Consider the following 15132-nt stretch of genomic DNA (forward strand, 5'->3'; position numbering starts at 1 on the left):
ATTTTGCATCATGCATTCATGCATAATTTGAAGAAAAAAAATCATTCTTGCCAATTGAAATCTTTCAAATAGCTATTAAGGCAATAGCTTACAAAAAATATTTCTGAGTATTTACTTTCGACAGAGAAATAGTCTCACAACATTCTAAAATAATATTTGGGATTTTACAAATATGTATGTTTTTGTTTAAATCAAATCGGATTAGTAAATTAAATTTTATAAGAGAAAGTAGAATACGAAAAAAAGAGGAATAGAAAAAAAAAGAGGAATACGACCGGCCGGCCAACCGGCCGACCGCCGCACACACGCGCGTATGCGCCAGGCCAGCAAGGCAGCTAGCTGCGTAGCAGCAGCACGTGAATCCCACGCTGCTCCTTTCCCTTTCTCTTTCCTTTTCTTAATTTTTCTCTCTCTGACCGGTGGGGCCCTTACGTCAGCACGTACCTCAGCCAGAAATCAGATGAACACGAGTTCGTTCACAGTTCGTTTCAAGCCCGATTTTGCCCAGGAAAATCTCTCCGATTCGTTCTGTTTCTTGACCCCTCCGTCACGAAAATCCCCCTATAAATACCCCAGGACCTCCTCCTCCGAAACCCTCAAAACAATCTAGCAAAATCGCCCCAGGCTACCGGATTGCGATCTCAGTTCCGCCGCCATTGGAGCTTGGTGCGAGCTCGGTTCTGTCGATTTCGACCACCTCTGCCCCTAATTCTTGTCCCAAGCTCTTGCTATTGCAGTACACCGTCGCCCTGACCTTTTTCCCCATCTGTAGAGCACCGGAGTCGCTGGGATTTCTCGCCGGAGTTCCACCAAAGACCGACGTCTCCATCCATACCTCACCGACGTTCCGGGAAGCGGAAGACGACGACCAGGACGCTGACGTGATCGCCAAGAGGAGCTGAACACCGTCATCTACTTCGCCGCCTCGGGAGTTCGCTGGAACCACCGTCACCATCGACTTCCGATCGCCACAGCCACCGTCGCCGGACATCTCTGTCTTTTCCGGTGAGCCTCTCAGATTAGATCTCGTCCATCCGTTCTTTATTAGATCCAATGGTCTGTTTTTGCTGATCCGTGTGAAGGGGTACCGTCCAATAGCATTGCGCCACGTCGCTGTCTGGTTTTCAGTTAAAAACTCGAATTTTCGCATACACTAATCTGCTAGCTGTCCAGTATTCAAAAATTCATAGAAAAAGATCTATAGCTCCGTTTTTTGCAAATAAAATATCCACGGATTCAGAAAAACATGTAGAATTTTATTATGCAATAAAATTAGAAGTTTACTGTATATTTTATTTCGTGAATTTAAAACACTCCAATAGAGTATTTTTGACATAACTATAGTTTTATAAATCCGATTTAGTTGATTCTTTCTGCATTAGCTTCTAAATTTCGTTAGCTGTGCAGGGAACACAATTGTGAAATTGTTTAAGTTAATTTCAAAACCAATCTATGTAATTCGAATTTAACCCTTAGCACTCTATAAATTGCAATCTAATAATAATCCTTGCATTTAAATATTTTCCCATGCATCATATATATTTTAATAATCAGGAGACTATACTGATACCCTTTTGGTTTTTATCAAATAATCATGCATCATGTTGTTTGCATATGTTATGGTTGTTTTGTTATTGATTGCAATATGATTACTACGTGTAGACTGCGAGGAGTGCAACGTCTGCGATTGCAACGAGTGCGTGAACAACTTCAACAACTAAGGCAAGTGGTGTTCATAAAAGTCCTATTGTTTTCCTATGCATTGTAGATTGTTTTATGTAGTTTGCATGTGTAGGAAAATTGTTTTTCCGCTTTGCTTTGCTCCTATGTTGTGTCCCCTTGTGTCACTCCTTTATCGCCATCGTTGTAGAATTGCTTAGCTAGCTCAGTAAACGGGGTGGGAGTTCATCATCAAATTTATTGAGTTGTAGCTATACTTTTCTATAATTGAAAACAACTTTAATTAATGAACTACCTAGGCGGATTGGCATTGATTGGGTCATCGAGTGTTCGTCATGGTGGGGATTGCCGCCTAGGGTATAAGAGAAATAGATTGGTGACTTGTTTGAATGCTTACGTGTGTTACCGTATGTCTGTTGATATGGGCTATGACTGAGCTTAGTAGGTTGTGGTAGTTCAAATCCATCGTGGCCAGAGATGTAGAATAGTGTAGGTTGGTACGGCACGTGGGTGGTTTGTTCTACTACTTCTCCAAAAGCTTCGGCTTGGACTTCTTCCAACCTTTACACAAAATGCGTGTACTGGTAAACGTGGGCTGTCTGGGTCATACGGGTAAAGAACACAAACCTCTCGAGAGTGAAAAATCTGAGTACTTAGCCGTGTCCCCGGTTACGGACAGTTTGAGCAATTAGACTTGGAGCTATGACAATTTCTCACTCATCCCTATTTCATAATTACTAAAATTTGTGGTTGAACAATTGGGTAGGAGCACCTGATGTCTATCAGCGTGTCCATGTTCTGGTTTTGAAAATAAAATTGTTTTATAAAATGATAGGATAAAACTATCGCTTTATGCAAATTTGCCTTGAACTCTACCTTGCCAAATAAGCACCCTTGCCAATACAATTCCAAAATGTATTGACCACTCGTGGCTGTAACCTTTTATGTTGCGAGGTTATTATTCCGAGTGATCGACTAGGTCGCGAGTCTCCACTCAACTCGTTCGCTCGTGGCGCATTGAAGGATGGAGCCTCTTTTTACCGTATTTGCTTCCGTTGTTTTGATACTCTATTTGAGCTAGCTTTATGCTATGCAAAGTTGTAATAAATGAATATTCTAGATCATTCGTTAATTAATGATGCACTTGTTACTTTGATACCTATGGAAACTGTGTGTGCTGGTGAACCGATCCAGGGATTAGCACTATACACAGAGACACTCAACCTTATCAGGTCGTGTCGCTTCAGATGGTATCAGAGCAGTGTGTTGACTGTAGGATCGCGACCTTAGAAAAATGGAGTAGACATTAGGAATTGAAAAAAAATTCTATCTTCTCCACTTTCTTTTTCTTGTATGTAGTGTTCTCTATATCATTTTTCTCACACTCTCGTCTATTCAAATTAGTAGATGGTTATCCCCCATTCCAACTATGAAGTCTCAACCATGACGTATCAAACCATTTTGGACTACTTGCACCTTCGACTACTTCTTTCGGGAAAGACGAAGCATATATGAAGACATTGAAGATTGATGATGACCCTTAGAACCAAGATTCTAATACGCTTAGTGATAGATGCGTTGAATTGTTTGATTTGTGAGTTGTCTTCTTCCTCTTGTTTTCACGACAACTACAAATAAAACTTACTTCAAAATACAAATGTCTTGAACAAATTTTCGAAATTATTTGTACTCAATTTTCAAAGGGTATTTTAAGATGATTGGATTGCTTGTGTGATGATTTCTAAGTGTTCCTTTGATAGTGCTATGCATGGGTAGTATTTCCCTTAGTCCTTTTCCATCTATTCTCATCTATGCTAGCCAAACAGATGCCTCCTCGACGTGACCCGGAGATGCAACAGATGATGACCGCTCAAGCGCAGCTGATGCAAATGATGACACAGTTTATGGCCAACAACAACAACAACAATAATCCACCGCAGCAAGACCGTTTGACTCGCTTTTTGAGGTTGAACCCCCCAACCTTTTCAAGCACTTCTGAGCCTATCGCGGCTGATGATTGGCTCCGTACTACCAACAAGAAGCTGGATACTGTCCAAGCCCAGGGAGCTGAGAGAGTGCGATTGGCTGCACATCAATTGGAAGGTTCTGCTGCTGAATGGTGGGACAACTATCAGGTTTCTTATCCTGATATAGATGCTATTACTTGGGATCAATTCCAAGGAGCCTTCCGTACTGCTCATGTTGCTGCTGGAGCCATGACACTGAAGAGGCGTGAGTTTCGCGACCTATGCCAAGGAACACGCACGGTGAGCGAGTATGGCGATCTCTTCAACAAGTTGGCTCGTTACGCTCCTGATGATGTGGCTACTGATGCTAAGAGGCAGGATGAGTTCATGAGAGGGCTCAATGATGAAATATCCATCCAGCTTGTAGCCATAAGGTTCAACAGCTTATCAAGAGTTGCTGGATAGGGCCGTTGTTGTAGAGTCTAAGCATAAGAGCATGGAGAACCGTAAGAGGAAACACGAACACAATGGCTACAACCGGGGACCACATCAAAGGACCCGCACTTCTAATGATGGCAAGGGAGATTCGGAACACAACAATAATGGAGGCAATGGACACAACAACCACAATGGACACAACCATAATGGCCGCAAAAGTGACAACCATCACAAATCGGAGAGAGGTAATGGCCATAACCATGGAGATACCAATGGGAGGAACAATAAGGAGTATATCAAAAGGGATCTTAGTCTCGTGGAGTGCTTCAAGTGCCACAAGAATGGACACTATGCCAACGATTGCCCTGAGAGGAAGAAGGATGAAGGGAACGAGACCACTCAGCTCCAGGAAGGACATGTGAACCACATCAACATGAGGGTGGCTAGTAAGTTTTGATCAACTCTTCACAACACAGTTACCTTCCAATACTAGTGCATTTTAGTCATTCATATCAAGATTAGTCCTGGATATAAGTAATATATATCGCATCAAAAGTGAGCCCCTTGGAAGGTGTGATGAATAAACAAAAAACTGATGCAAGGCAGGAGACCCATGAAAAATGGAAATTGAAGAAGAGACCTAGCCAAAATCCTTTTAAGGGTGGTAGCACCGTAGTCATACCGAACCTAAACCCTTTCTTTCTAGCCTTCTCGAATCTCGAGGACGAGATTCCTTTTAAGGAGTGGTAGTCCGTAACATCCCAGGTTTTAGATTTAGATTTTGCATCATGCATTCATGCATAATTTGAAGAAAAAAAATCATTCTTGCCAATTGAAATCTTTCAAATAGCTATTAAGGCAATAGCTTACAAAAAATATTTCGAGTATTTACTTTCGACAGAGAAATAGTCTCACAACATTCTAAAATAATATTTGGGATTTTACAAATATGTATGTTTTTGTTTAAATCAAATCGGATTAGTAAATTAAATTTTATAAGAGAAAGTAGAATACGAAAAAAAGAGGAATAGAAAAAAAGAGGAATACGACCGGCCGGCCAACCGGCCGACCGCCGCACACACGCGCGTATGCGCCAGGCCAGCAAGGCAGCTAGCTGCGTAGCAGCAGCACGTGAATCCCACGCTGCTCCTTTCCCTTTCTCTTTCCTTTTCTTAATTTTTCTCTCTCTGACCGGTGGGGCCCTTACGTCAGCACGTACCTCAGCCAGAAATCAGATGAACACGAGTTCGTTCACAGTTCGTTTCAAGCCCGATTTTGCCCAGGAAAATCTCTCCGATTCGTTCTGTTTCTTGACCCCTCCGTCACGAAAATCCCCCTATAAATACCCCAGGACCTCCTCCTCCGAAACCCTCAAAACAATCTAGCAAAATCGCCCCAGGCTACCGGATTGCGATCTCAGTTCCGCCGCCATTGGAGCTTGGTGCGAGCTCGGTTCTGTCGATTTCGACCACCTCTGCCCCTAATTCTTGTCCCAAGCTCTTGCTATTGCAGTACACCGTCGCCCTGACCTTTTTCCCCATCTGTAGAGCACCGGAGTCGCTGGGATTTCTCGCCGGAGTTCCACCAAAGACCGACGTCTCCATCCATACCTCACCGACGTTCCGGGAAGCGGAAGACGACGACCAGGACGCTGACGTGATCGCCAAGAGGAGCTGAACACCGTCATCTACTTCGCCGCCTCGGGAGTTCGCTGGAACCACCGTCACCATCGACTTCCGATCGCCACAGCCACCGTCGCCGGACATCTCTGTCTTTTCCGGTGAGCCTCTCAGATTAGATCTCGTCCATCCGTTCTTTATTAGATCCAATGGTCTGTTTTTGCTGATCCGTGTGAAGGGGTACCGTCCAATAGCATTGCGCCACGTCGCTGTCTGGTTTTCAGTTAAAAACTCGAATTTTCGCATACACTAATCTGCTAGCTGTCCAGTATTCAAAAATTCATAGAAAAAGATCTATAGCTCCGTTTTTTGCAAATAAAATATCCACGGATTCAGAAAAACATGTAGAATTTTATTATGCAATAAAATTAGAAGTTTACTGTATATTTTATTTCGTGAATTTAAAACACTCCAATAGAGTATTTTTGACATAACTATAGTTTTATAAATCCGATTTAGTTGATTCTTTCTGCATTAGCTTCTAAATTTCGTTAGCTGTGCAGGGAACACAATTGTGAAATTGTTTAAGTTAATTTCAAAACCAATCTATGTAATTCGAATTTAACCCTTAGCACTCTATAAATTGCAATCTAATAATAATCCTTGCATTTAAATATTTTCCCATGCATCATATATATTTTAATAATCAGGAGACTATACTGATACCCTTTTGGTTTTTATCAAATAATCATGCATCATGTTGTTTGCATATGTTATGGTTGTTTTGTTATTGATTGCAATATGATTACTACGTGTAGACTGCGAGGAGTGCAACGTCTGCGATTGCAACGAGTGCGTGAACAACTTCAACAACTAAGGCAAGTGGTGTTCATAAAAGTCCTATTGTTTTCCTATGCATTGTAGATTGTTTTATGTAGTTTGCATGTGTAGGAAAATTGTTTTTCCGCTTTGCTTTGCTCCTATGTTGTGTCCCCTTGTGTCACTCCTTTATCGCCATCGTTGTAGAATTGCTTAGCTAGCTCAGTAAACGGGGTGGGAGTTCATCATCAAATTTATTGAGTTGTAGCTATACTTTTCTATAATTGAAAACAACTTTAATTAATGAACTACCTAGGCGGATTGGCATTGATTGGGTCATCGAGTGTTCGTCATGGTGGGGATTGCCGCCTAGGGTATAAGAGAAATAGATTGGTGACTTGTTTGAATGCTTACGTGTGTTACCGTATGTCTGTTGATATGGGCTATGACTGAGCTTAGTAGGTTGTGGTAGTTCAAATCCATCGTGGCCAGAGATGTAGAATAGTGTAGGTTGGTACGGCACGTGGGTGGTTTGTTCTACTACTTCTCCAAAAGCTTCGGCTTGGACTTCTTCCAACCTTTACACAAAATGCGTGTACTGGTAAACGTGGGCTGTCTGGGTCATACGGGTAAAGAACACAAACCTCTCGAGAGTGAAAAATCTGAGTACTTAGCCGTGTCCCCGGTTACGGACAGTTTGAGCAATTAGACTTGGAGCTATGACAATTTCTCACTCATCCCTATTTCATAATTACTAAAATTTGTGGTTGAACAATTGGGTAGGAGCACCTGATGTCTATCAGCGTGTCCATGTTCTGGTTTTGAAAATAAAATTGTTTTATAAAATGATAGGATAAAACTATCGCTTTATGCAAATTTGCCTTGAACTCTACCTTGCCAAATAAGCACCCTTGCCAATACAATTCCAAAATGTATTGACCACTCGTGGCTGTAACCTTTTATGTTGCAGGTTATTATTCTGAGTGATCGACTAGGTCGCGAGTCTCCACTCAACTCTGTTCGCCTGTGGCGCATTGAAGGATGGAGCCTCTTTTTACCGTATTTGCTTCCGTTGTTTTGATACTCTATTTGAGCTAGCTTTATGCTATGCAAAGTTGTAATAAATGAATATTCTAGATCATTCGTTAATTAATGATGCACTTGTTACTTTGATACCTATGGAAACTGTGTGTGCTGGTGAACCGATCCAGGGATTAGCACTATACACAGAGACACTCAACCTTATCAGGTCGTGTCGCTTCAAGATCGCAGGCCCATAGGCCTTGAGAAGGAATGCAGCAAGTGCCCTTGCCAGCCCAGAAGAGATGAATCTCAAGAAAGTTCTTCGTGACAGGAACAATGTACTGCTTCCTAACAGCAGTGTAAGATTTCCGGCCTGCCTCCTTCCTTATGTCAAAGTTCTGCTCTTTATGGACACCCTATAACAACAAAATCAACAATAAACATATTGACTGGGTTGTAAGCTAATAATACTGGCTACCACTTATCAGTGAAACAGGAACCTACTTGGATATATATATCGAAAACCCTTCTCCCTGTGCTCTTCCAAGACTGACCGTCTGGGAAGTCAAACTCTGCAAATTGAAGTGTTACTGTATAGTTTCCATTTTCGAGTCCAATACCGAAGTATCTTAAGGATGAAGGTGACATCCTTGCATTCCGGAACAGTTCTGTATCAAGTGTATTCTGAAACTGGTGTGAACTATAGATTATATAACTTCCATTCCGTGAATCCATGAACCTTCCAACGTTGCTAACACCCCATGTTGGCCCTCCTGTAACATAAAATGATGCAGGTCCAAGGCTGGCATCATCAGGTTCATACACAGAATTATCTGAGCCTGATACAGATCGCATACTACCACAGTCCACAGCGAAGGAAGAAGCTGCAAGCAGGTTAAATTATTTAATATTGATATTAGTTTAGTGAACCTTCAGTTGCGAGTGTATAGTTCCTCGAATAGGTACATGCTTAAAATTTCAAAATCCAGAAGTCTCACACTTTGGAGAACCAAGAAAACGTGGTGTACCACGCTGAAGGCAACCCCACCCCATAGGTAAGACACTGCAAATGTAACAAAGTGTTTTGAACCCGAAATAAAGCTGAGAGAACCACTAATCATACTTGAAGGTGTTTAGGAGATACTGAAATATGGACGAACCTGTTGCTGGAACTATCGGCCACGAAATTGTTTGTCACCAGATTCCTAAGTAGGATGAACAACCAGAATAATTTAGAATGCATTGTTCATACTTCATAGAATATTTAGAACTTCTGTCCTATAGCTTAAATAAAATAACTCAAGTTATACATAAATAGCTGACCGATTTTTTGGCTGTAAGACTAATATCTCACTTCATAAACACTAGAAGCCGTAGGCATCTTAATTTTTTTGTAAATACTTAAGATAGAGGCACCAAAAAAGCTTTTCAGATTACCAAATAGGAATCAAGCTTATTTCATGTGTACACATAGGAATAATAAGTCAGCCCAAGAGCCTAATTGAGACGAAACATGACCTTAGTTAGGCTGGATTTGATTCGCCAGTAATGCGAGTTTCAGAATTTGGAACTTACAATTGAGAATCTTTAGCCCAAGAAGGAACGCTTCCTGAGAGCTGGTTGTAGGGAAAATCTCTACAAAATGATAGAATGAAAGCACCATTAGAAAATAAATAAATACCAGCCTGCTTTTATTGTGTAAATAAAAATCAAACCGCATTACATACAAACTTTTTAGTAATGATCCTATTGAGCTTGGAAGGCTTCCTGAAAGGCCATTATTCCCAGTCACAAACAAAATTTAGAGATTAAGAACAATGATGAAAGTCTTCCTTCCATAGAAATACACTTTCAAGTCAAGAGAGTCCATACAGGAAGGTGAGGGAATTCAGATTCAACAAGGTTTGTGGTAGTTCTCCTGTGATATTATTGAAACTCAAATCCCTATAATAATAATATAACCAGAAGGAAAAGATGTCATCAGCTAGTGTATAATTCATAGTAATGCCAAGTATTTTGCATGAAATGAACTTGGTTGTAGTTTATCATCGCCACAAAATGCTTACAGCAAATTTAAACTCGTGAATTTCGAAAAGTCTGTTGATACGAGCTTATCAGATATCCTACAGTTCCTCAGAATCCTGCAAAGAAAACATGTTACATGTATTAGGACTGAACTTGTAGATTTACTACTGTAATTTGAGCCATTAACTGAATGACATGTTACACATACAGGGTGTTCAAAGATGTCAGGTTATTGAGGAATGTCAGTGAAGAAGAGCTCCCATTTAATATATCACCAATTCGTCTGCACCGCAGAAGTAAAATATTAATTCTCCCTGCTGCAACCTTCACATTAAACAATGACATTTAGCTCTTATCACCGGTATTAGGCACTTACAAGCTTGCCAGTAGGCCCAGATTGGAAAGAGTAGCTGGAATTGGACCCTGAAAAGAATTGCCTTGAAACCTCCTACAATTCCATTGTTCTAGTTAGTCATATGAAGCATCACTTCCTCATGAATGCAGCAACTTAGTAATGAAAGTACATAAGAAAGTGTTTATCTGATACTAGCAACCGCCTAATGGATAATTGGGGAAGGAGGATGCAATGTATATCGTGTATTGTTCAACAACTGAGACTTCAAATGGATTGTTTCTTCAGAGGCCACAGATGAAGATTCAGCACGTTCAAGAAAGGCTCAAGTACTGAAAATGATACCGCTTGCATTAAAATAGTTATTACATCCGTTCCAAAATATAAGCCTTTTTAGATAACAAACTTAGCTATCTAAAAGGCTTATATTTAGGAACGGAGGTACTACTATTTAAAATGAATCTCCCACTCCAACGGCAATTTATGTTTTGCACAAACTAAAGCTCAGCTTGTAGATAACTACAGAAAACTGCAATAATATTGTTTCAAACCTCACTGCAGATAAATATTCTTTGAAACTGTATAAACAACATATCCATATCATTTGCAGTATTTTTTTTAGAGATCAAACTGCTATAACTAAGATCAGAAGTGACCTTACAGATCTGTTAAACTACTCCAGCTCCCAATATAATCTGGTATTTGCCCAGTAAAATCATTATCTGATGCCCACCTGAACAAAGAGAAGAGAAGTACATAAGATTGAATGGTGTGGAACGTTATAATATATCAACATGTCAACTATAGGCATACAATTGTTTCATTTTCGTAAGCTTGGAAAGTGATGATGGTAGTGGTCCACTAACGCCAGCACTATCAATGTACCTGTAATTGAGAAATACAGAAACAACACACATTAGACAAGGATCCAAGCGAAAAGGCAACTGGCTTGGCAGAAGAAAACAGAGTCCCCAGAAAATACATACAGCTGCTCAAGTTTTGCCAGGTTTCCCAGTTCCGAAGGAAGCGAGCCACTAAAATTGTTTGAGCCAAAGCTTCTACAAATACACCACATATTTCAGGTTAGACATGCAAACTTCATATAAGGTTCTTATATTGCTATAAAGACTATTTTCTTACAGTACTATAAGATTCGTAAGGTTCCCGAGCTCCTTGGGTACAGGTCCAGATAATGCATTGATACCCAAACTCCTTATATGTTGAAAAGAGGAAGCGTGAGATTACATGCCAAAAAAAATAATGTATGCATTTGATGATGAAATCATGTTTTGAGTTGTGAATCTCACATGTACTCCATATTAGTCAACTCGCCCATGAAGGATGGTAAAGGCCCTGTTAAGTAATTTTGTGCTAAATTTCTGAAACAAAACCGATGCAGATATAAGAAATAACTGAACTTGGTACAGTTAGAGTATAGGACATAATGTGGGCTTCATACAGATTGGTCAAGGCTGTGAGCCTGTGAGGTTCCGCAGCTCTTCTGGTATGGGACCGACCGCGTCCAAGGCGTATATTTTCCTGCATCGCAAGGCATCCCCCATCAGCCAACAAAGAACTGGCATTCCGTCGAACAGGGTGAGCGCGGGTGCGGGGCCAGATTAAGAGGGGGCACTTACAGCTTGGTGATGCGGCATACGGAGGTGTTGCCGCCGGTGCAGACTTCGCATTTGATGGCCGGGTTGAAGTTGGGGATGCTGTCGATGTCGGTGTTGTCCGTGGCGGCGCCCGTGCAGGGGTCGCCGCTGATGTTCCATGACGTCCCCGCCTTCTGGCCGAGCTTGGCGAAGACCGCGTCCAGCGCCGCCGCTGCGAGACAAACGACACACCATCAAAATTTCATCGTCCGATGGTGATCCGACGGCCGACAGGAAGCAGGAAAGCTGGCTGGTTAGGAGCGAACAGCGTGGGGAACTCGAATCAACAATCTGGATTCAGGAAAGAAGATGAACTGAATTGGAGCTTATATGCTCACCGTCACCCGGATCGGTCCTGTTCATGAAGCTTTTGTTTAACTATTACTGACTGATATGTAAGGGTTATTAGTACAACTAAACATCTTTACTATTAAATGGGAGTTGGTCGTTTGACACTCAACGCACTTTGGTGGTCGTCATTGAAAGCATCCTGGCCGTCAAATCACCACTGCACCGTTAGATGAAGATTATTATTAGTCCACCCTCCTCCCGCATGTACAGGTCCCGTTAATTAATCAATCATCATCATAAATCTGAACTTTCCATCTTTCCTGCCCAACGGGCTCGTGAATCATTCCACACGTGAAGCACTTAAGGAAAGCAATCACATCTTTCAATCAAACTTTATGTTAAATTCCTCGTTCCAATAGCTAGCTTGCAGCAAACATCAATTTTGCTAAATTTGGAAGGCTATCACAAGGAAAGGAATTAACGTAGCTAAATATGTCCATCTTTAATTTCCTCGTTAATCTCGTACAATTCTATAGGAGAGCACAACTACAACAGATTTTTCTTCCGATTATTTCGTGATTCTCTTTCAATGCTCCAGGCTAACAGGCGGGATTTGATAGATTCTTTAGTTGCAACATCGATAGACCAACAAACAAACACGCGGTGGTGATCTTCACCACCACCATACGACCCCGGGGCCTCACGCCCTTGCCTGTCGTAGGCTGCCGCGCGAAGCAGAATGCAGAGGGCCCTCAAACATGGCGATGTCGTCATCCGCCAGGAGCGGTAATGCGGCAGCCGCCACAGGTCCTTGCCACTGGCTGGCATGGTCGGCAGTGCGTCCCCATGGACGTTTTTGTCAGATGCTTGTTTACAGACAGATCAAGAGCATTACGATCAACAAGTACGAAAGCTTGCAATCTCAGTATTCTGTCTCTTTCCCTTTCTTGGCACGTATTTTTTATTGTTTTCAGACCAATTATATTTCTCTCTCAATCAAGTGCTCATGTTCAGCTTCCTACAAGCTGAAGACAAGGTAGATTACTGATGATCATTATGGGCGTGGTGGTGGGGGTTTTCTCGGCAACGGACGTTGTTGGGCTCGCCGTCGTGTACGGTACGCGGCAGGCTGACTACTATGTGTGCCTCTAGCTCGTTTGTGCATGAGAAATCCCAAGTCCAAGCAAGCCAACCTGTCTTTTTTGCTCATTTTATTAGTTGTTGCAGACCAACAGGTTGATGAAATGTCAATAGGAGATACGTCCGTCATTTTCCATTAGTTCCATCGTTACATGAGCAAATCTTGCATTAAATTTAATGGGATCTCTTTAGATACGAATGAAACCTGTCTGATTTTCATACAATAGTAATCTGCCATACATGACGAGACAGTGGTTCAATCCAGCCATGCATGTCCATCGTCGAACAAAAATCGTACAAAAATGGTTGTACGCATAGCACGGCTCTAAATTTAATGATTTTAATTTATACTGATTGTTCATGTGAGTAGAGTCCCAGTTTTAACTGCAACTATTTGGCATTGAATGCCGGACAAATATCCGATCCATGACAATGCATTTACTTTTGGAATGTCTTTTTTACATCTTACCGTAGCTGATTTACAAGTGGTTCATGATCACACATTTTATTAGTTTATGCTGATCCTCAATTTACCGTGATGCATTGGGCCACCAGTATTTTCCACTTGTATTCTTATTAGCTTTGTCAAGTTAATCTTGGCATCATCATACATATTATTTGGTAAGAATTTTACAATCACTTCATTAAGGTTCTCTTTCACCTGCAAAATTTACCTAAGAGGTGTTACCACATACCACACTTTGCTGGTTTGGCCCCCATCCACCTCGTCGACCGCTATATATACGGGTGTTTTGGTGATTTGGGCTGCGGCATGGATACATTTTCCGGGCCAGACCACCGATGCGGGATCTGGTCTGGCCCAAAAAACGGCCACAATCCCCATATTGGCCCGCCGCCACGTATCCAGGTCGATATGGGGGATCTGCTAGAGTTGCTCTTATTGGCTTTGTTTCTGTTCTAGCTCATAACCAGTTGCTGAAATTTCTGCCTACTGAATTTCTAATGCTGTCACAGATTGTTCCAGATCCAGCAGACATAATGTCATTCCCCATTGTTGGTGATGCTGAAAATGACCACAACTCCCTGGATCTCCCGATAGCAACCAAGCATTATGTGTCAATGCCAAACTTTTGTATGCCAAGGTTAGTACTTTTGTTAAACCAGCTTTGAGGAAATAATCCCTAAGTATAATTCAGTGTTCCCGCTGTCTTTTTTGGCGAACCATCAAATAAAGAAAAACCACTGGAAACCATTGCTTACAGTTTGCTACAACTCCTGATTATATCATGCACCTTTTGCGCATTTAGTAAGCTTCCTGCAATATCTTTGTTCTGGTAATTGTATGACATGCCTCATTTTTAGTAGTGATAAAATGGTTGGAGTTAGTCTGTTTGCAAAGTAAGCTCATTTGGGACCACCTTCTATTTTGAGATAGAAGACAGACTGGAGTTGCTCTCAAGAAGCTTAGCTTTACTGGACAATGGTAAGTTGATAATTATTTGTAGTTTATTTTACTGATTTTTGCCATAGGATAAACTCAATTGGATGTACCATGCATTTGAACCATTACATTGTATGAATGCCTCTGCAGGTCATTAGGTAACACGTAAAAGGTATTCTCCTTTATATCACATCTATATTCATATCTATGTCATTAATTGCCAGTGTGTGCTTCCTGTTGATGGATTTTTTAATCATAAGCCTTGAAGTCTGTTGGTGTCAGAAGGATTCATGATCTCCATTTGTTAACTTGAACTTATTGCCAGCGCAATTCAACAAGCCAGCATAATTTATAACTCGATCTTCCACATTCAGATCTCCTCTAGAGCATTTGAAGTTAAGATATTTATAATAATTTCGGAAAACAACCACTATCACCACAAATATGTCAAAATACATAAGAGTTGTTTCAGATGCTCTTTATTTCAAGGAATTAGATACCGTCTTTTACTGGTGTTTCTAAGAATTTGAATGCATTCTTCAACTGCAGTTATTTTTTGTGCTAACATCCTGCTTTTATTTGGTATATCTTAATGTAAAGATATGATGTGTTCGACTTGACCAAATCGAATGCAACTATTTAAAGTTGTCGTTATTCCACAATATATGTTCTATGTTGTGAATGGACAACAAGATGGGCTGCACTATTCTTTGTGTGAAGT

At 41.1% G+C, this 15132-nt stretch overlaps 1 protein-coding gene across 1 annotated transcript; it reads right to left on the reverse strand.

Annotated features, from left to right (window-relative positions):
• Positions 1–7679: 7679 nt before the first annotated feature.
• Positions 7680–12697, reverse strand: LOC124671334 (probable LRR receptor-like serine/threonine-protein kinase At1g56140). Its single transcript, XM_047207718.1, has 18 exons — positions 12524–12697; positions 11561–11869; positions 11383–11462; positions 11231–11302; positions 11064–11135; positions 10910–10981; positions 10737–10808; positions 10585–10656; positions 9948–10019; positions 9780–9854; positions 9613–9687; positions 9419–9490; positions 9278–9313; positions 9122–9181; positions 8707–8751; positions 8545–8609; positions 8051–8430; positions 7680–7962 (listed from the first exon to the last, which is right to left on the reverse strand). Exons 1-18 carry the CDS (start codon positions 12695–12697, stop codon positions 7744–7746), a joined length of 2022 nt encoding a protein of 673 aa, XP_047063674.1. The 3' UTR covers positions 7680–7743.
• Positions 12698–15132: the final 2435 nt, after the last annotated feature.

The sequence above is a fragment of the Lolium rigidum genome, chromosome 7 (assembly GCF_022539505.1).
Source record: "Lolium rigidum isolate FL_2022 chromosome 7, APGP_CSIRO_Lrig_0.1, whole genome shotgun sequence".
NCBI lineage: Eukaryota > Viridiplantae > Streptophyta > Magnoliopsida > Poales > Poaceae > Lolium > Lolium rigidum.